The sequence below is a fragment of the Prionailurus viverrinus genome, chromosome F1 (genome assembly GCF_022837055.1).
Source record: "Prionailurus viverrinus isolate Anna chromosome F1, UM_Priviv_1.0, whole genome shotgun sequence".
Taxonomy (NCBI): domain Eukaryota; kingdom Metazoa; phylum Chordata; class Mammalia; order Carnivora; family Felidae; genus Prionailurus; species Prionailurus viverrinus.
The window spans coordinates 14197946-14218195 of NC_062577.1; the positions used below are offsets into that span (position 1 = coordinate 14197946).

General features: G+C 37.1%; 1 protein-coding gene across 5 annotated transcripts in view; it reads left to right on the forward strand.

The window, feature by feature from the left end:
* The window catches only part of RABGAP1L (RAB GTPase activating protein 1 like), a 765564-nt gene that overhangs the window by 486454 nt on the left and 258860 nt on the right, over window positions 1-20250 (forward strand). For all 5 annotated transcript variants that reach the window (XM_047840293.1, XM_047840290.1, XM_047840291.1 and 2 more), the window contains 2 exons: window positions 5799-5924; window positions 8472-8615. In XM_047840293.1, coding sequence (XP_047696249.1) covers window positions 5799-5924; window positions 8472-8615 — 270 coding nt within the window. The remainder of the gene's footprint in view (window positions 1-5798; window positions 5925-8471; window positions 8616-20250) is intronic.

The following is a 20250-nucleotide window of genomic DNA, read 5'->3' on the forward strand; positions in this document are numbered from 1 at the left end:
TGGAGCCTGTTTCCGATTCTGTGTCTCCCTCTCTCTCTGCCCCTCCCCCGTTCATGCTCTGTCTCTCTCTGTCCCAAAAATAAATAAACGTTGAAAAAAAAAATTCTTTAAAAAAAAAAATAAATAAATAAATAAATAAATAAATAATAAAATAAAATCACAATGACAAGGGTGCCTGAGTGGCTCTGTAGGTTGAGCATCTGGCTTTTGATTTTGGATCAGGTCATGATCCCAGGGTTGTGGGATCGAGCCCCACGTCAGGCTCCATGCTGAACATGGAACCTGTGTAAGATTCTTTCTCTCTCCCTTTCTCCCCCCACCTTTGCCCCTTTCCCCCACTTGTGCTCTCTAAAATTAATTTTTTTAATTTTAAAAACTTAATCCCAATGACAGTTTTTCAGAATTAGAAAAAACAATCTAAAATGTTGTGTGGAAACATAGAAGACCCTGAATGCCAAAACAGTCCTGAGGAGAAGAGCAAAGGTGGAGGCATCACACTTTTCTGATTTTAAACTCTCTTACTAAACTATAGTAATCAAATGATACTGACATATCAGTATCTCCTACAAAACTATAGTAATCAGTATGATACTGACATAAAAATTGTTCTGTAGACCAATGAAACAGAATTGAGAGCCCAGAAATAAAGCTATGTATATATAGCCAACTAATAATTTGACAAAGAAGCTAGGCATATTTAATGGGGAAAGAGTAGTTTCTTTAGTAAATGGTGTTAGGAAAACTGGACATCATATGCAAAAGAATGAAACTGCACCCCTGTCTTACACCTCATAAAAATTAAAATGGATTAAGTATTTAAATGTAAGACCTGAAACCTGAAACCACCTAGAGGTAAACATAGATAAAAATCTTTTTGACTTTGGTCTTGACAGTGATTCTTTGGATAGGACATCAAAAGCACAGACAACAAAAGCAAAGATTAACAAGTGGGACTACATCTTCATGGCAAAAGAAACATCCGCAAAATGAAAGGGCAGCCTACACAATGGGAAAAAATATTTGCAAACCACATATCTGATAAGGATTAATATCCAAAACATATGAAGAACTGTAACTCGGGGAGGGGAGGGGGCGGATCACCCAATGAAAAAATGGGCAGATGACCTGAATAGACATTTTTTCCAAAGAAGATACTCAGAATCTAACAGGTATATGAAAAGGTGCTCAACAACACCAATCATCATGGAGATAAAAAACACAATGAGATATTGTCTCACACCTGTTAAAATAACTATTATCAAAAAGACCAGAGGTAACAAGTATTGGCAAGGATGTGGATAAAAGGGAACCCTTGTACACTTTGGTGGGAATGTAAACTGGTGAAGCTACTATGGAAAACAGTATGGACGTTCTTTGGAGTATTAAAAATAGAACTACCCTATGATCCAGCAATTCCACTTCTGAATATATATCCAGAAAGAATGAAATTACCATCTTAAAGTGATATTAGCACCCCCATGTTCATAGCAGCACTATTTACAATAGGCAAGACATGGAAACAACCTAGATGTCCATCAGCAGGTGAATGGGTAAAGATAATGTGGCATATACATATAATGGAATACTATTCACCCATAAAAAAGGAAATCCTGACATTTGTGACAGCATGGGTAGACCTAAAGGGCATTATGCTAAGAAAATAAGTGTGTATCAGTTATATGTAGACTCTAAACAAGCTGAAGTCATTAAAGAGAGTAGATTGGTAGTTGCCACAGGGTGGGGGGAGAATGGGTGAGTGTGGTGAAATGGTACAAACTTTAAGTTATGAAATTAATAAGTTCTGGTTAACAGTTTGATGACTATAGTTGACAATACCGTACTGTATATTTGAAAGTTGCTAAGAGAGATCTTAAAAGTTACTTACTACACGAAAAAATTATAACTATGTGAGGTGACAGATCTTTTAACTAATCTATGATGGTCATCATTTTGAGAAATATATATATATGTTATATTTGTAACATATCTATATATAATCATCACTTTGAACACTTGAAAATTACACAGTGTTCTATGTCAATTGCATCTCAATAAAGCTGGAGAAAATGGAATGATTAAGCTTACAATGAGATAAAGTTTTAAAATCCAGAAGTAGTAAATACTGAAAATCACTTACTCATTGTTTTGCTGCATTGTACTGTTATCTGACCTCTGAGTCTGTTTGTAAATGTTTTAATCTGGATGATGGAAATACTATCAAATGCTGCCCTGCTACACAGCACTTCTCAACTCCAGTCCATTTACTTTGTGCTGTTTGATGAGTTCTGGATAATGGCCAAATACTCCTAATGCTTTAGCAAGACCCCTATTACCCAACTTGTTAATAGAATTATTAGTATTATGTTTATTTGCATTGACAATGCTAATAAATTATTTAATTTTAGAAGTAAAATCTTGTGCCATTGTTGGAATCATTCGTGGCCATCAGTAAGTGATTATTGTTTAGAATTTCCAAACTGTGGGGGTGCCTCACTGGCTCAGTTGGAAGAGCATGTGACTCTTGATCGCGGGGTTGTGAGTTTGAGCTCCACATGGGGTGTAGATTTTACTTAGATAAAACTTTAAAAAGAAAGCATTTCCAAACTATATTTTCCTATCAGACTTCTCACATTTCACAATACCACCAGTCTAGGATCAGCTTTTACTCCCTGATACTGACACTTTTCTAAGGTATATCTTCCTCAAACATGTATTATCTTATCCTTCAAAAACAAAATATCATTACAAGCCTTTGCAGTTTAAATGTCAGTCAGTATTTGTTGTCTGTTTTATATATTTTTAGATCTTTATTTTCATTTTTAAAATCTTTGACATTTTTTTGCTAAGTTTTATTTGCTTGCCCTGGTTGCTACTACTAATGGAAAGAGAAATATCCAGGGAAGCTTAATTAGACATGCTGAATAGATTGCATTTAGTGTTTAAACTAGAAAGAGAAGGTTGCATTTTCACTTTCCAAAGGATTATACGTGTTTCACATTACTTTCTCACTCATTCTGTTTCACAGCCTTTTTGACTTCATAAGGGTTCATTTTTAGTCAGTTTTATGATGAGACGGTATCTGAGATCCTGTAAGAACCTATTATGCCTGACTTTCGTCTTCGCTGATCTTCAGTATTGACTCTGCCCCAGCTGGGCTGGTATTTTATAGGGTTCGTCTACCATTTTTGTGTGGCATGTGAACCTACTGGAAATTGAAAACTTGATTTTTGTTGCCTGAAGCTAGACATGGAAGACAAGAGCTCTAAGACTCCCCACTCCCACAAATGGAGATTTTCTTTTTTTTAATTTTTTTTAACGTTTATTTATTATTGAGCCAGAGAGAGACAGAGCATGAACGGGGGAGGGTCAGAGAAAGGGAGACACAGAATCTGAAACAGGCTCCAGGCTCTGACCTGTCAGCACAGAGCCCGACGCGGGGCTCAAACTCACGGACCGTGAGATCATGACCTGAGCCAAAGTCGTTCGCTCAACCAACTGAGCCACCCAGGCACCCCAGATTTTCTTTTTTTTAAATAAAGGTTATGGACTGGAATTGGGCCACTTTATTTTGGGGGATCAAACTCCAACATATAAAGGCTTTTGTCTTTTTAAGAATGCGTATTAAATATATTGTTTGTGTGTGAGAGAGAAATGGATGGGGAGTGGGGAGGAAAGAGCCGAGAAGAGTGAGATAGAGATGAGGGAGATAGACGGAGGGAGGGAGAATTTAAGCTCCATACCTAAAAGCAAAGTAAAGATTTATGTTCATTTGTCATTTTCCTGACTAATTTTTCCTGGTCGAGCTCATACCCACCCCTTGCTTGTGCTCTCGCTGTAGAGATGTTGTTTATCCCAGGATTGGTGTGTCCATATCAAAGTCAAAGAGATTGCCTATTTAGTTGTCCTTTGGGAAGGTGCTATACCATTACTTCTGTGTGCACAGGGCCTAGCACACTGCATATATCTCTCATGTTCAGTGACTGGCTGTGTGAATCCCATACGGCATTTAAACCTTTCATTTACTTTAATGGCTTTACCCATTTAAGGAAATAAAGGCTTGTTCCCTTTATAGGATACCAACTATTTAACTAAACAGCATTCACTTAGAGGGAGATTATAAGTGAATTCGTTTCTCTAGGGCTGGCTACCATTACCTTACATGAGCACTTTTGTTTGGCCATTTTAGGAAAGATCCAAGAGAAAGATGGAGAGGCTAAGACCTTGGTGGTAAGAGGGGTACACCATGCATGTGCAAGTCAGTGTCACTTGAGGCTCCAATGACAGAATTGTTAAAAGAGGGAAGAATACAGTGCACTTGCATCTAAATGAGTGTAAGCTGAAAACTGTTTGCTGACTTGAACACCTGGGGTCAAAGCCCCAAACAACTCAGATAAAAAAGAAATAAGTAGAAGTGCCTGGCTTAGTTGGTTAAGGTCTGACTCTTGATTTTGGCTCAGGTCATGATCTCACAGTGTCTGAGATCGAGCCCTACATTGGGCTCTGAGCTGACAGTGTGGAGCCTGCTTGAGATTCTTTCTCTCCCTCCCTCTCTGCCCCTTCCCTGCATGTGCGCGCTCTCTCTCTCTCTCTCTCTCTCTCTCTCTCTCAAAATGAATAAATAAGCTTAAAAAATACGAAATAAGTAAATATTTACAGAATTGAAATGACAACAACTAAGTGTACTTACTTAACTTTAGGTTTTATTTAACTAATTTACATATTTTATGGTTTGTAAGTAGAAAATAGAAGTGGCCAATTGGTGTAGGAATTTAAATAAACAGTTACATTTCTAAGTGGGTAAATAGAATTCTACTTGATTCAATTATTCAGGCAGGCAGTTAATTTAACAAGGTGTCAAATATCATAATCAGCCAAGGTCAGATTTTCAAAGAAGTGACATTGCAAGTAAATGTTTACATAAACAGTTACATTTTAGGACAGTGAGTTGAAGATAAAATCTTTTTCTGTTGGCTTGATGTAATTTCTAGAATATTGGATATGTTTCTTTCTAAATCCCTTCAGTTTATTGATACCATGATGTAGAGATTTGTTTCTTGGGTTTAAGATTTCATTTTCTGTTCAGATAAAAATACGTCTAGGAAGGGTATATTAGAATTTGTCATTTAACTCTTAATGGTGGAAGTTCATAACATTCTTTCCTAAAAACTATTTATATAGAAAGAAAATAGCAGTATCAAGAAGACTGGGAAGGCAGCCTCTCCCTGTCTATCAAAATTAAAATTGCACTTACCTTTGACCCAGCAGTCCCTCTTTTGGGAATATGTTGGGGGGGGGGGGCTGTGGAAGCAAGATGCATAGTAATGTTTAGAGAATGTTATCTTCTATGTAGATAAGGGAAGAAATAAAATAAGTGTGATTCTTTTATTTGCATAAATAAATACTAGCAGGATACATGAGAAATTATTGAACATAGTTACAAGGTTATGCCAAAGAGATGAGGGGGGCGGGTATGGGGGTTATTATACTTGGAGATTTACCTTTATATACTTTTGCATCATTTTGATTTTTGAATCATGTGAGTGTATTCCCTATTTTTTTAAAAGTTTATTTATTATTTTGAGAGAGAGAGAGAGCATGAGCAGGGGAAGGGCAGAGAGAAAGAATCCCAAGCAGGCTCCACACTGCCAGCACGGAGCCCAATGCGGGGCTTGAACTCAGGAACCGTGAGTAGAGGCCTTTAGCCATTGATGCAGCGGACTGCTAACATGAAGGGACTTTTCTGACATTCTGGCCACATGCCACTCAGTCAGGTTCTCTATGTATCTGTTTTCCTATAGATGCCAGAGGAGCAAGCATTCTGTGTTTTGGTGAAAATCATGTATGACTATGGTTTGCGAGATCTCTACAAAAACAACTTTGAAGATCTTCACTGTAAATTCTATCAGTTGGAGAGACTAATGCAGGTAAGTGAAAATTAGGCTTTTGTCACTCAGGGGTTGTTTGAAGTACAGAAAAAGTAATAAAATTGATGAACAATAATGATTCATAGAGGTTTAATGGACTTCTACAGAAAATGTAGACATATTTGGTTTCTGACCACTATCTGCATTGGTGTTAATATTTATTTCACCATTTGATCATTTTTAAAATAGTCTTCTATTTTAAATATTCAACTTTAATAAAGTGAGTTAAGTCAGTGAAGAGATTCCCAACTATTATTTGTAAAGAAATGAAGATGTTAACAGAATAAAGATTGAAATACGTAAGAGCTTTCTCCACCTTAATTAGCACCAGTACCATATTTAGGTCCACATGTACAGAACTCTCTGAAGGGACAGAAAGGTATTGAAAGAGAATAAAAAACTTAAACATTTTAATGTAGAGATGTATTAAAAATTTTTTCTCATATAATGTCCTGATCTCAAACAGTGTTGTTACTGTTTCACAATATGTCTGTGTAAATTTGTATTTAAGAGGAACACATTGGGGCGCCTGGGTGGCGCAGTCGGTTAAGCGTCCGACCTCAGCCAGGTCACGATCTCGCGGTCCATGAGTTCGAGCCCCGCGTCAGGCTCTGGGCTGATGGCTCAGAGCCTGGAGCCTGTTCCCGATTCTGTGTCTCCCTCTCTCTCTGCCCCTCCCCCATTCATGCTCTGTCTCTCTCTGTCCCAAAAATAAATAAACGTTGAAAAAAAAAAATTTAAAAAAAAGAGGAACACATTATTTAATCTGTGTCAGATATGACATAATAAAAAAATTGTGAGCAAAAGCAAAGTTAATGACTAGTGCTGATAAAAGGAATTACTGAGTAGGTTTGAAATTCCACCTGATGTTGGAAATCTTATATCTGTTTTTTAATGTTTATCTATTAAACATTAACATTAAACACTGAGAGAGATAGAGAATGAGAAAGAGGGAGACAGAGGATCTGAAGCACTCTGTGCTGACAGCAGTGAGCCCACAGTGGGGCTGGAACTCATGAACTGTGAGATCATGACCTGAGCCAAAGTTTGATGCTCAACTCACTAAGCCACCCAGGTGCCCCTGTGCAGTGTGTTTATATGGCTTTCTCTATATGGGGTATTGGGAATCCAAGAAAAATGTGAAGGAAATACATGAATGGATTGAGTCCGTGTTGGATAAAAGTAAAGTTAATCAAGGAGAAATGTTAGGGGGATGCAGCAGCAGAGATACTGGTAGGAGCTCATTGGCATGACCTGTCAGGAGATCCGTAGGTGTCTAAAGAGGGAGGTGAGGTCAGTAGGAGTCCGAAAAACTAAAACAGGGAAGAGAGAGACTTAGCAGTGGAGTTACGGACAACTTTACTAGAAAAGAATGTGGGAGGGTAGAAAACCTTAAACATTAGGAAGAAATGAAATGGGGGAAAGATGTCAAATGAACTGTAAGCACAATGGCGTACAGGCATCGAGGAGAAAAAAGACTGTGTAGAAGAATCTGGTAACTATGGACAGTAAAAGCAATAGACTCTTTTTTAGAGATTTAATCCTTCCAAGTAAATATTTGGGACTTTTCACTTCTTTACCTTTTATTTACAGAAGTTTATGTTTTTTTGTAAGGTCCGTATTCTTAAAAGCTTTAAGAGTCAAATAAGTGTAACTGATAAATGAAGAGCATGTTTGTGGTACTGTGAAGAAAACCAGACACATTTTTCTGTTAGCGTCTTTCAGTGGTGACCATTTGGACACCCCAATTTAAAGTACCTAATGGGTACATCTGGGTGCTTTTCAAAAAGCATCTGATGTAAGAAGTTAGGCTTTTCTTTTTGTTTTTGTGATCTGTTTATGAAAACAAAATGAACGTGGGCTTTTACGTATCTTTGCTTTTGTCTTTCAGTTAGAGGAATAGGTAGGCTGATACTCTGTACTTTACCTTTCATGCTTTTGACAAGCATTTACTTGTGTAAATTGGAAAGAAAAGGGATCAGGGTGACATAAAGTCATTTTTAGGAGACATCCAATTTCATACATTATACACTTGCACAGTTTCTATAGTTTGCCATTTTTAATGTCAAATACCTATTGTTTTAAAGTTTGGTTGTATTTTGGGCTTTTCTCAATACTGCACAAATTTACTGGAGTGATACCATAGATCCCAGATGATGTTGATATTAAGTGGTCTCCAAAGAGAAGATAACCTAGGTAGTTAGGCATTGAACCCTGAATGGGGTGTTGGACTTGACTCTGGAGGGATGACATTGATTAGACTACAGGTGTTCTGTCAGAGCAAGCATGTCCCAAGAAACAAGAACAGTCAAGTGAGCAACAGGTGATATTTGTTATTTGTTCATAACAAGTCTGCCTTTATTTTCCTTGATTATCGTGTCCCCAGTGCTCATCTCCTGTCATTGCTTCTGTGTAGTTACATAAAATTCAGCAGATGCCACGAAAAATTGAGAGTGGTCATAGAAAGCTTGTCCTAAATTATAGTAGTGGTAGGAAATAAAGCTTCTCAGTCTTCCTTCCCCTCAATTTTCCACTTTGACTTTTTAGGAGCAGTTACCAGACCTGCATACCCATTTTTGTGATCTGCACCTGGAAGCACATATGTACGCGTCCCAGTGGTTTCTCACTCTTTTCACTGCCAAGTTCCCTCTCTGCATGGTCTTCCACATCATTGACTTACTGCTTTGTGAGGTACAGTAACTCCATCTCTCATACCTAAACCAAAGTAGAAAATAGTTTCTAAAGTGGCTACAATTTTTTTTTTACTTTAAGCCATAAATACCATAGAGTTCTATTTGAATTTTTAGTAAAGACTATTTTAGTTGTAATTTTATTATTTGTGAGAAATGAAAATGTTTAAGCATATATAATTTCTTCAAAGTAAGATGAGGTAATTAAATGTATACAATTAAAATTCATAATAAGCCTTTATTTGTGTAATAATATATTACTAATATAAAGGACCCTTAAAGTTAAATAAATTTAAAATCAAGTGTTTCTAATAGTAATGCAGTTATACTCCAAGAGTGAATATAAATGAAAATTGTACAGTAATTTTAATTTAATTTTAATTTTCTACTCTATTCTATTCTATTCTATTCTATTCTATTCTATTCTATTCTAAATGCCAGTATAGTTAACATACAGTGTTATATTAGTTTCAGGTATACAATATAGTGATTCAGCACTCCAAACAGCACTCAGTGCTTGGGGCACCTGGGTGGCTCCGTTGGTTAAGCGTCAGACTTTGGCTCACAGTTTGTGAGTTCGAGCCTTGTATTGGGCTCTGTGCTGACAGCTCAGAGCCTGGAGCCTGTTTCAGATTCTGTGTCTCTCTCTCTCTACCCCTCCCCCACTTGCTCTATGTCTGTCTCTGTCTCTGTCTCTGTCTCTGTCTCTCTCTCTCTCTCTCTCTCTCTCAAAAATAAACATTAAAAAAAAAAAAGACACCCAGTGCTCATCACAAGTGCACTCCTTAATCCCCATAAACTATTTTACCCATGTCCCTATCGACCTCCCTTTTGGTAACCCTCAGTTTGTCCTCTAATTATATAGTAATTTAATCCTCAATTCATAAGATATTTCTATTGTATATGATGTTTGACACTCCTACCAGGTAACAGTGAAGTGATACTCTAAAGTTTCTACATCATATAGTTTTATTTTCAGGCAGGATATTTCAAAAATTAGCTTGCAAAATATTTTAGGTATCTGTATTTATATATTTTATTGTTTTTATTTCCTTTGGTGGCAAAATTTATTTACTCCTTTTTTTTGAAGCAGGGAGGGGCAAAGAGAGGGGGCGAGAGAGACTCAAGCAGGCCCCGCACCCAGTGTAGAGCCCAGTGCAGGGCTTGATACCACGATCGTGTCTGGAACCGAAGTCAAGAGTCAGATGCTTAACTGACTGAGCCACCCAGGCACCCCATACTTACTTTACTCTTAAAGATATAAGCAACATTACACACACATACATCATATACTGCCAGTCAACATGTCGGACAGTCTTAGCAGTGATAGGAAAGCTGCTGTAGGAGAATAACTTTTTTATTATTGGGAATATATATGTACATAAATTATACTATCTTAAATTAGAAAGCTAGAGTAATCATGGGGCCCCTGGGTGGCTCCGTCAGTTAAGCGCCAACTTCGGCTCAGGTTTGTGAGTTCGAGCCCTGCATTGGGCTCTGTGCTGACAGCTCAGAGCCTGGAGCCTGCTTCCGATTCTGTGTCTCCCTCTCTCTCTGCCCCTCCCCAACTTGTGCTCTGTCTCTCTCTGGCTCTCAAAAATAAATAAACATTAAAAGAAAATTTTTTTGAAAAGAAAGCTAATCAAAAGTATAAACCTAATATAATCTAGACAGTTTTGTATTTCTATGTTACTTTTTATACAGTTTCCTCTTTCTTAAAAGTCTAACCATTTTAATCACCCTGGGGACTAGAAATTTCATTTCAAAAGTAAGATTAAAGAAGATAAAGTACATCAGCTGCACAAAGTAAAACTGTTAGTTCTAGCCTATCACAGCAGTAACCATTTCATATGCAAGCCACGCTGGGTTCTGCTCTTGGAGGTTCTAGGTAACAGTTGCACAGTACGTGAAAGTTGCAGAGCATTTTGTAAGGGTGTAAGAGTTGTAAACATTTGTAACATATTTTGACAAAGAAAGTTTGAGTGACTTGCTGAAGGTCACAGAATAAGGTCTCCAATTCTGAACACGTAACAGCTAGAGAACCTGACCGATAGCATAGTAACTCTCTGATTTTTTTTTTACTGATAAATTCATTTCTAAACTGCCTATATAAATATAACCTAAAGGAAGAATGCAGAATTAGAAGCTAAAACTTTATTCAAAGTCAAAATGGTGTGATCACAGTATACACAAATTTAGGCATTTGTACTAAAAATTCTACTTGGCCTGATTATCCAAATTGGTGTGGTGAACAGTTCTGACTCTAATTTAGTGCAATACTCTTCGAAAGTAAAAGCCAAATTTATATCTTTGAGTTCTGTGAACTTAAAGTAATACTAAAATTTAGTTTTCATGAGTATTCATAGGTCCTATTTATTTTAATCACCCTGGGGACTAGAAATTTCATACTAAGCTGAGGTTAGTATTTCATGATATTTATTAAAAAATGGGAAAGTGAGGGTATGACCTTTTAACAGTTTTATCTTTATATATTGTAGGAGCTTGAAAAAGTTAATATCATTGCTTCATGTTTTTTGCTGAAAGAGATTATCTAATTTCATACTATATTAGTTCTATACTGTTCATTATAGTAATGAGAAGGAAATTAATATGCTTAATCATACCAGTTAAATTGGATTTCTTGGTCACTTTTGGCAGAATAGTAACACTATCCTTTAGCTCACTAGACTGATGACCTTCTAAAATTGTCTCTATCTCAGTGGTTCCATACCTGACATTGAAGTATCATCCATGGGTCTTCTGGAACCCAGATTCATAATTTCTCGGGAAATTTTTATCTTGAAGATACTGGAATTTCTAATGTCAGTTGCTAAGAAAATTAGCAACATATATGGTAGAGAAATGAAAAGTCAATTTATAAGCCTTCTTATCATTTGCCAACTGTGATTTCTAGTTACAGTGTTTGAAATATCTTAATGCTTATTAAAATTAATAAGTATTATATATATTACTTTACCTCCACTTAAACCTATATTCTGTAGCTGCTTAAGGAAATTGCATAGCTTTCTAAAACATAGAATAGTTTGTAATCACAGGATCATAGTAACCAGGGAAATGAATAATAACATCCCTTAATAGTTCAAAATTTTGTTGGGAACAGTATCAGGATATTCATTTCTTTCCACTAACTCATCTTTGTCAGCAGATTATTTTGCAAAGGAAATTTTTAGGTAAACTTTGATTTCCTGCCTGTCTGTGTTTTTTCTCTTTGCCCCTTTCCTCCTTGTAGTTAATAAACTTTTTGTATCAAAGCTCTTCTTTCATATGAGGTAGAGTTTTCTAAAAGAAGAAATGATATAACACAGTCTTAAATAGAATCATCTATAGGTATTGTTTTTGTCCTATTCTCTATTTTTTAGGAAAATGATTTAAATCTTCCTGGGCTATGAATTAATGTTTAGTTACAAATGGAACGCTGAGAAATTCTCAGATAGAAAAGTTGATTTTTCAAAATTCATCATTCTGACCAAAAAAAACCAAAAGTGTTAATCTGCAGGATTATTTTGCTCAGAGATCCTATTGCAGAGTGAGAAAGACATCAAGCTTGCGACTTTTAGAAAGCTTATCATCGTCTCGTGTTTTCCTGTGCTAAATGCTTTTAAGGATTTTTTCATTCATCTGGAGGTCAAAAATATGAAGCTAATGTAGTAGAAGAAAATTTAGGAAGAGTGTTAGTAGACTTTGTGCAGTCTGAATTAAAAACTTCTAGTTGTTAATAGTTTATTTAAAGTGTTTATATAAAGCTGAATATATGGTGACTCAGGTTAATTCCCTTATTTAGTGAAGATGATGGCATCAGGATTTTAAACTAGAGTTTGAAAAAACCATTTTATTATATTGAGATGAATGGAACTTTCTATAAATTATCATTTAGCCAATCAATGAAGTGAAATTATTGTTTTTAAAAAGAACAAAACCTGGGCGCCTGGGTGGCTCAGTCAGTTAAGTGTCCGACTTTGGCTCAGGTCATGATCTCACAGTCCGTGAGTTCAAGCCCCGCGTTGGGCTCTGTGCTGACAGCTCATATTCTGGAGCCTGCTTCAGATTCTGTGTCTCCCTCTCTCTCTGACCCTCCCCTGTTCATGCTCTGTCTTTCTGTCTCAAAAATAAATAAACATTAAAAAAAATTAAAAAAAAGAGCAAAACCTTTTATGGTTTATTGTCTGCCTCTATCTGAGGAGATAAGAAAAAGGCTAAAAGTATTAACAATTATAGTGTAAATATTGTACTGTTAACCCACCGAGAATAGAATAGTGCTTAAAAAAAATGTTTATTTATTTATTTTTGAGAGAGAGAGAGAGAGCACAAGCTGGAGAGGGGCAGAGAGAGAGGGACAGACAGGCAGACAGAAACCAAAGCAGGCTCCAGACTCTGAGCTGTCAGCACAGAGTTCTATGTGGGGCTCAAACCCACCAGCTGTGAGACCATGACCTGAGCCAAGGTCGGATGCTCAACTGACTAAGCCACCCAGGTGCCCCAGAATAGTGTTTTTTAAAAGAACTTTTTGTTGAAGTATAAAAAATTAAAAGAAAATTTGCAAAAATTAGTGAAAACGTGATGATTTTTCATAAAGTGAACGTAACTTGTGTAACAAGCACCCAGATCAAAAAGAAGCAGAATACCGTCTGAATTTCAGAAGCCCTCCTCTCTTTCATTGCCCCTGCCTTCACTACCTCTCTGAAGAGTGAGTTACCACTGTCCTGAGTTCTAACACCATACATTAGTTTTGAACTTCATTTAAATGGAATACTACAATATGAACTCTTTTGATGGAGGTGTTTCATTCATCACTATGTTTGTGAGATTCATCCATATAGTTGCATCTAGGCAGGGTTCATTTGTTCCAATCCATTCTTCCATTGTATTGTTGATGGGCATTTAGGTTGTTTCCACATCAGGGTTCTTGTAAATAGTGTTGCTGTGAACATTCTTCAGCTTTTTTTTTTTTTTGATGTTTATTTATTTTTGAGAGACGGAGGGAGCGCCACCGCGCAGGCGCACGTGAGTGGGGGAGGGGCAGAGAGACAGAGGGGACAGAGGATCTGAAGAGGGCTCTGCGCTGACAGCAGCAAGCCCAATGCAGGGCTTGAACTCTTGAACTGTGAGATCCTGACCTGAACTGAAGTCAGGTGCTCAACCGACTGAGCCACCCAGGCACTCCCCACTTGTCTTTTGGCAAACACCCGAAGGCACTTCTTTGGGTACCTATGTAGGAGTGGGATTGCTGACGTGTATATATGAGGGCTTAGTGGATGCCACTGAGCAGCTCTCCAGAGTATTTGGAACATTACCTTTTGAGTTGTTTTTATTCAGTGAAAGTCTTGCTTGTGATCAAAGGCAGGTGTTTGTTTTGTTTTATTTTGTTTTGTTTTGTTTTGTTTTGTTTTGTTAAGAGGGCAGATCCTAGATCAGATTAGAGTTCATGCATATGGAACAAAATAAAACTCATTTGGTTGAAAACTCACTTGATTTCTGAAGTTGCATACAGATGGGAACTAAGAGCTGGATCTAAGAGCTGAGTCACTTTTTTTTTAATGTTTTATTTATTTTTGAGAGAGAGAGAGAGAGCGAGCGAGCACAAGCTGGGTAGGGGCATCGAGAGAGAAACAGAGGATTTGAAGCAGGCTCCATGCCGACAGCAGTGAGTCTGATGTGGGGCTTGAACTCACAGACTATGAGGTCATGACCTGAGCTGAAGTTGGATGCTTAACTGACGCAGCCACCCAGGTGCCCCGAGTTGAATCACTTTTGTGCTTACATGTAAGAGAAGTTAAGCCAGTGGGAAAAATCCAGCGATGTATTCAGTTACAGAAGAAGCAACATAGAGACAGTTTGACATTGGAGTTTAGATATTTGGCTTTTTAGTTAATCCTTCCTGTATCATTTTGTTTATGTTATTTTACCTATATACGTCTCAGTTTTTTTCTCTGTTAAATGATGCTAACAAAACCATCTCCCAGGTTTATTTTAAAGATTGAAATGAGAGTATGAATATAAAGTGCCAGCTCTACAGTAAATATCCAGTTAATAATATTACTCTCCATTCTGCTCTGTCCACCTGTATAGCTCTTTTATTACTTCTCAGTTTCTTCAGTTAACAAAATGACTTCAGAGATTCTTAGGAGAACAGGTTAACTGTTGGTTCTCTCTTACCTTTCTAACCACCTTTGTTTCCCTCTAGTTGAGATGCTTTTTTTTTTTTTTTTTTTTTTTTTTTTTGCTAAGGCCAAAATTTTATCTATTTACCTTCAAGGAAGTTTAATTCTGTTTCATCTTGACTAGTGATTGAAGTAGTCCTCCTAAAGTATGTTTTTCTTCTACCTTTCAGAGACATAAGAACATAAGTATTTCTTTTAGTCTTGACAAAATAACTGACAGCTGATGTTTGAAGTTGACTCTTCCCAAATAGTTCAATTTTTGGAGTATCAAATATATTCAGCTTTATATAGTAACTTGATATTTCATGAAATGTAATGAAATAATTGACCCTTCAAATTAGAATATATTTCCTGCCTCTCCTTTCTTCTTTGGGTGACGAAAAAAATGAAGTACGATACTACCATATCTAATTAAATACCATCAAGTAGATGCCTCCTTTCAAAACCGTTTTCTGAACCTCTTATCTAAAGAGTAGATTCATTCTATAATATTCTTATTCTTTGCCTCCATTTTTCTTCCTCAAACAGTAATAAGTGAATTTTTTATTGAGATATAATTGGCATATAATATTGTAGAAGTCTGAGGTATATGATGTGTATTTGATATGATGTGTATCAAAGGTATTTGATACCTTTATATATTGCAATATGATTACTACACTAGCATTAGGTGATACCTTTTTCAAATGATATGTTGGATTTAAAATGCATTAGAGGGGCGCCTGGGTGGCTCAGTCGGTTGAGCGTCCAACTTCAGCTCAAGTCATGATCTCACAGTTCGTGGGTTCGAGCCCCGCATCAGGCTCTGTGCTGACCACTTGCTTAGAGCCTGGAGCCTGCTTCAGATTCTGTGTCTCCTTCTCTCTCTGCCCCTCCCCCACTCACACTTTGTCTCACTCTGTTTCTCAAAAATAAGTAAATGTAGGGGCGCCTGGGTGGTGCAGTCGGTTAAGCGTCCGACTTCAGCCAGGTCACGATCTCGCGGTCCGGGAGTTCGAGCCCCACGTCGGGCTCTGGGCTGACAGCTCAGAGCCTGGAGCCTGTTTCCGATTCTGTGTCTCCCTCTCTCTCTGCCCCTCCCCCATTCATGCTCTGTCTCTCTCTGTCCCAAAAATAAATAAACGTTGAAAAAAAAAATAAAAAATAAAAAAATAAGTAAATGTAAAAAAAATTTTTTAATGCATTAGAATGAGCAAAGGAACATAAACATAAATTTTCTAAAAACTTTAAGAGTAGAAAAAAAATGCTTTGACCAACCAATAAATAGTGTAAAGGTTATTTTAAAGTTTTATTTATCAATAGAAATCTTCAGGACTAGAGGGAAACAAACTCTAAAGTCTTGTTTTTGGATCCTAACTTATTTCTCACCTACAAGGATTTTTATGGTTCTCACGTCAGTTGTCTTATAGCTCTTTCTTGTGTTCGCACTAATTTTGATATTACAGAAAGAATAGAAACCTCAGGTTAAATGGCAGAACCATTGTGTGTGATTCCTGTGTCTTCAACGAAATATTCACTCATTCATTCATTTAGTCAACAAACATTTTTGAACTCCTTCTAAATGCTTGGCACCATTCAGGTTTGGGGATACAGCAGTAAAGAAAAGCAGACAAAACTCTTGGCCTTCATTAAGTTTTTATCCTTGTGTAAGGTACAGACAGTAAACAAATGACTAAGTAGAATATATACTCTAGGGGCATCTGGGTGGCTCAATCAATTAAGTGTCTGACTCTTGATTGTGGCTCAGGTCATGATCTCACCATTCATGAGTTCGAGTCCTGAGTCAGGCTCCACACGAACAGCACAGCGCCTGCTTGGGAATCTCTCTTTCTCCCTCTCCCTCTGCCCCTCCCCTACTCTCTCTCTCTCTCTGTCTCTCAAAATAAGAAATAAACTTTTTAAAAATCTTAAAAAAAAAAAAAGAATAGTTTATTAGAGGTGTTAAGTGCTATGGGAAAAAAACAAAGGAAGAGAAATGTAGTCGATCTCAATAGTAGAGAATTTAGGTTTTACTGGACTGAGATGGGAAACAACTGGAGAGGTTAGGTGTAGCACTGGCATGCTCTGATATATATTTTATCCTCATCACTCAGGTTGCCCCATTGAAAAAAGATTGTGGGAGAGTTCGAAGGGGAAAATGGGGGACCAGTTATGAGGCAATTGCAGTAATTTGGGTTGCTTGGACCAAGTTAGTAGTAGTGGACGTGGGGAGAAGTGGTTGAATTCTGGACAGATTTTAAAAGTATAGCGGACAGGATGATGTACTGATGGATCATCTGGGGTAAGTTCATTGATTTATATTTTCATTTAATGTGGTGGTGAGAGAGAATGGTGGCCTGTACAGCTTCTATACTTCAGGGAGCATCTTTGAGACAGATGATGTTAAGGAGTGATTGTTGCATGCTTTATTCTGGAAGTGCTTGGGTTACAATTTCTCTGCAGTGTTTGTTCTAGAAGCAGGTTCTGGTACCCTTGGGATCATTTAAGGTAAGTGTTTAAGAAATGTAGAGGGTGGAATAATTATGAAAGATGATCAGTGGAGGAATAAGCATGTCAAACCTCGTACGTACTTTAAAATAAAGGTACATGTTTACTGGTAAAAATAGGAGTGGTATTTTGCTCCAGTAGAATCAGACCCACATGACTTTGAGGACTCACAAATATACCTCCAACCTGTTTCATAACGAACCCACAGTATCTAATTATGTGTTTAGTCCTCATAATCAGAACATATTTCACTGACTTAAAGGTATAGGGTAACAGGGTTTTTTTTTCCAATAAAAATCTTTCAGTTTATCCTGAATTGGAATAATTAAACTTACTTTGTAGTCTTTTTGTTGCAGAAAGCTCATAGTGATTAAACTGTGTAGCACGGATTAAATAAAATAACTGAGCATATTCTGTTACTTTTATGAGTAAATACAATGTTTTTAAAAAAACATTAAGACATACCATATACTCTTCTGTATCCATCTCCCTGGTTAAGAAACAAAATAATACGAACAAGATTAGTTTTGTTTATTATCACCTCTCCCAGGAAATAGCCCCTCTCCTCTGCCTTCCTCAGAGGAACCATTATACAGAATTCAGTGTTTATCATTCCCATTCGTGTCTGTATTTTTACTGCATATGTGTGTATCTCTGAGCAATTTATAATTGAACATATTTGGAAAATATTGTACTCACTGGTTTTGAAGTCGTCTTCTGAAATAGGTCTAGGAAACTGTCTTCTGTCTCCAAACCGGTATCATGTACTATTTATTCAGTTACCTCCTAACTATTCTTTCCACTCAACTCCCTTTGATCCCACTATTCTCCATAGCATCCAGAGAGATTTTCATAAAACACCTATCAGGTCATGTCTTTCCTTGGCTGAAAAGCCTTCAGCGATTGCCCACTAAGTAAAACTCACATTGTATCACTTGGTCTGTAATCTTGCCCTTCCTTCCTCCCCAGTGGTATCCTTGAGTCAGTCTTCCTCTTACTGTACTTCAACACTGGCCTTCTTTAAGTTTTTGGAACACTTAAGATCTTCTCAGGTAGAAAATGTGTGCATATTCTTTATTTCCCTTCTGCCTAGAATGTACCCCCCACTCTTTACCTGGCTAATTCCTTCAGCCCTGAGGGTAAATGTTACTTCCTCTAAGAAGCTTTTCCTGGCCAGCCATTCTTAAATAGCCCAAACATTTGATAGCACTCTGTAGGTAGTGGTTATTTATTTACTGTGTATGACTTTTCAAAGGCCTGCATCTCCCACTAGTTTCTAAATTTCTGAAAAGAGAAGCCATGTCTCTCTTGTGCACTACTGTATACCTTGTAGTCAACTTGTAGACATACAAGGAATATCTATTGAAGGAAAATAGGAGTGAAGAATCAAAGGAAACATTTATTTGTATCATATTTATTTAAATGTTTTTGTGAAATCCTATAGGCTGAAAACATGGCTTTGCTCTTGAGTTTTAGAGGAAAAGATAAGTTAATATATTTAGAAATTCCATTTTAGTTATAATATTTTAAGAAACAGAAACCCTGACACAGTAGCTCAAGTACAGTGGAGGATTATTATAACCATAAAGGGACTCTAGGAGAAGATAAACAAGCAGACCTCAGGAACGACAGGTGCCGCAGAAACCCCAGGCATGCGTCTCTCTTACTCTTTATTGCTGTGAATTGTTCCTCCTTTCCCAACCTCCTTCTTTGTGACTTTGTTTTGCTTAGGGTCTGCAGTATCTCAGAAGGTTTTGCCATGGTTACTCAACTCTAGTATCGAGAGCTCTTGGCAATCTCCTTATATTTGTCAGGTAAAATTCTTGAGGGATAACCTAACTGGTCCTCTTCATATTTTAAAATAAGCCTGCATAGTCCTAGGTCGCAGATATGTGTCACCCCAGGTAGTTGTCTGTGTCTTATCCAATATGCCGTGGAAAGCAGTAGTCTTGAGTGAGTCACATGACCTATAGCCCACTCAATAGGAGCTGTACTTGGAGGCAGATTTTCTGAGAAGGGTCACTAGTGGATCTAGCACAACAAAATGTTTCTGGTGTGCATATACCCCATGGACTAAAATTCTTAGTTTTGACTTCTTTGAAAGTTGGCATTTTATAAATACAATATTTATTTTAAAAAGTTCTAATGCATCTCAAAAATATATTATCCAGCCGTAGATATTTATTTAATTAGAATGGGGAATCGCACAGTTTTAATATAGGGTATAATCTTAAAAATTGTGGTCTTCAGGGTGGAAGGGGTAGCAGCATTCCAAATCATTTTCATGATATAGTTTTTGCAGGTAAGGTTTTGAGTAAAGACAGTGTGTAATTTTGATCTATATTATTTTAATGATTATTTGCAAAACTACATATAGTATTTGAATGCTTTCCATTGTCTGGAAATTGGATTGTGAAAGCATCTTCCAACATACTTGTCTAACTACCTCCATTGCAGTCATTAGTAATAGTACTCTGATCCATAAATTATTTATATTGTACAATATAGAGGTCTATCATATGGTATCAGCTGGAAGTAAGCCCTTGTTTTGGAGAGCAGTTGATTTCCTTCACTGTCCAGTTTTATGAATACCCAATGTTTACTGATAAGCTCTTCACTTTTTAAGTCTCAGAGGTTTGAGGACAAGATACTGGCCGACTTTTCTGCAGAGTATCTCTGGGTCTTACACTGTGCTAGAAGCTTTACACACCTTGTCCCATGTTTCCTTACCTTCTTGCAAATAGACTGTTGCCCTCCACCTTCTTCATTTAGTTGGCCAAATTAGAAATAATTATATTTTTAGTTTTTGTTTAATCCACGCAGGCAGATGGTCTTATTGTTCTTGTCCACCTCTATAGCAAATCGACCAGTGGTCTTTGCCTCTCTTGTAAGGACCCTGCATTATCTACTCTCACTCAAAGGTTGGATTATTTTATCGATTCTCAACATCACTTGGGATCTCTGAGTCCA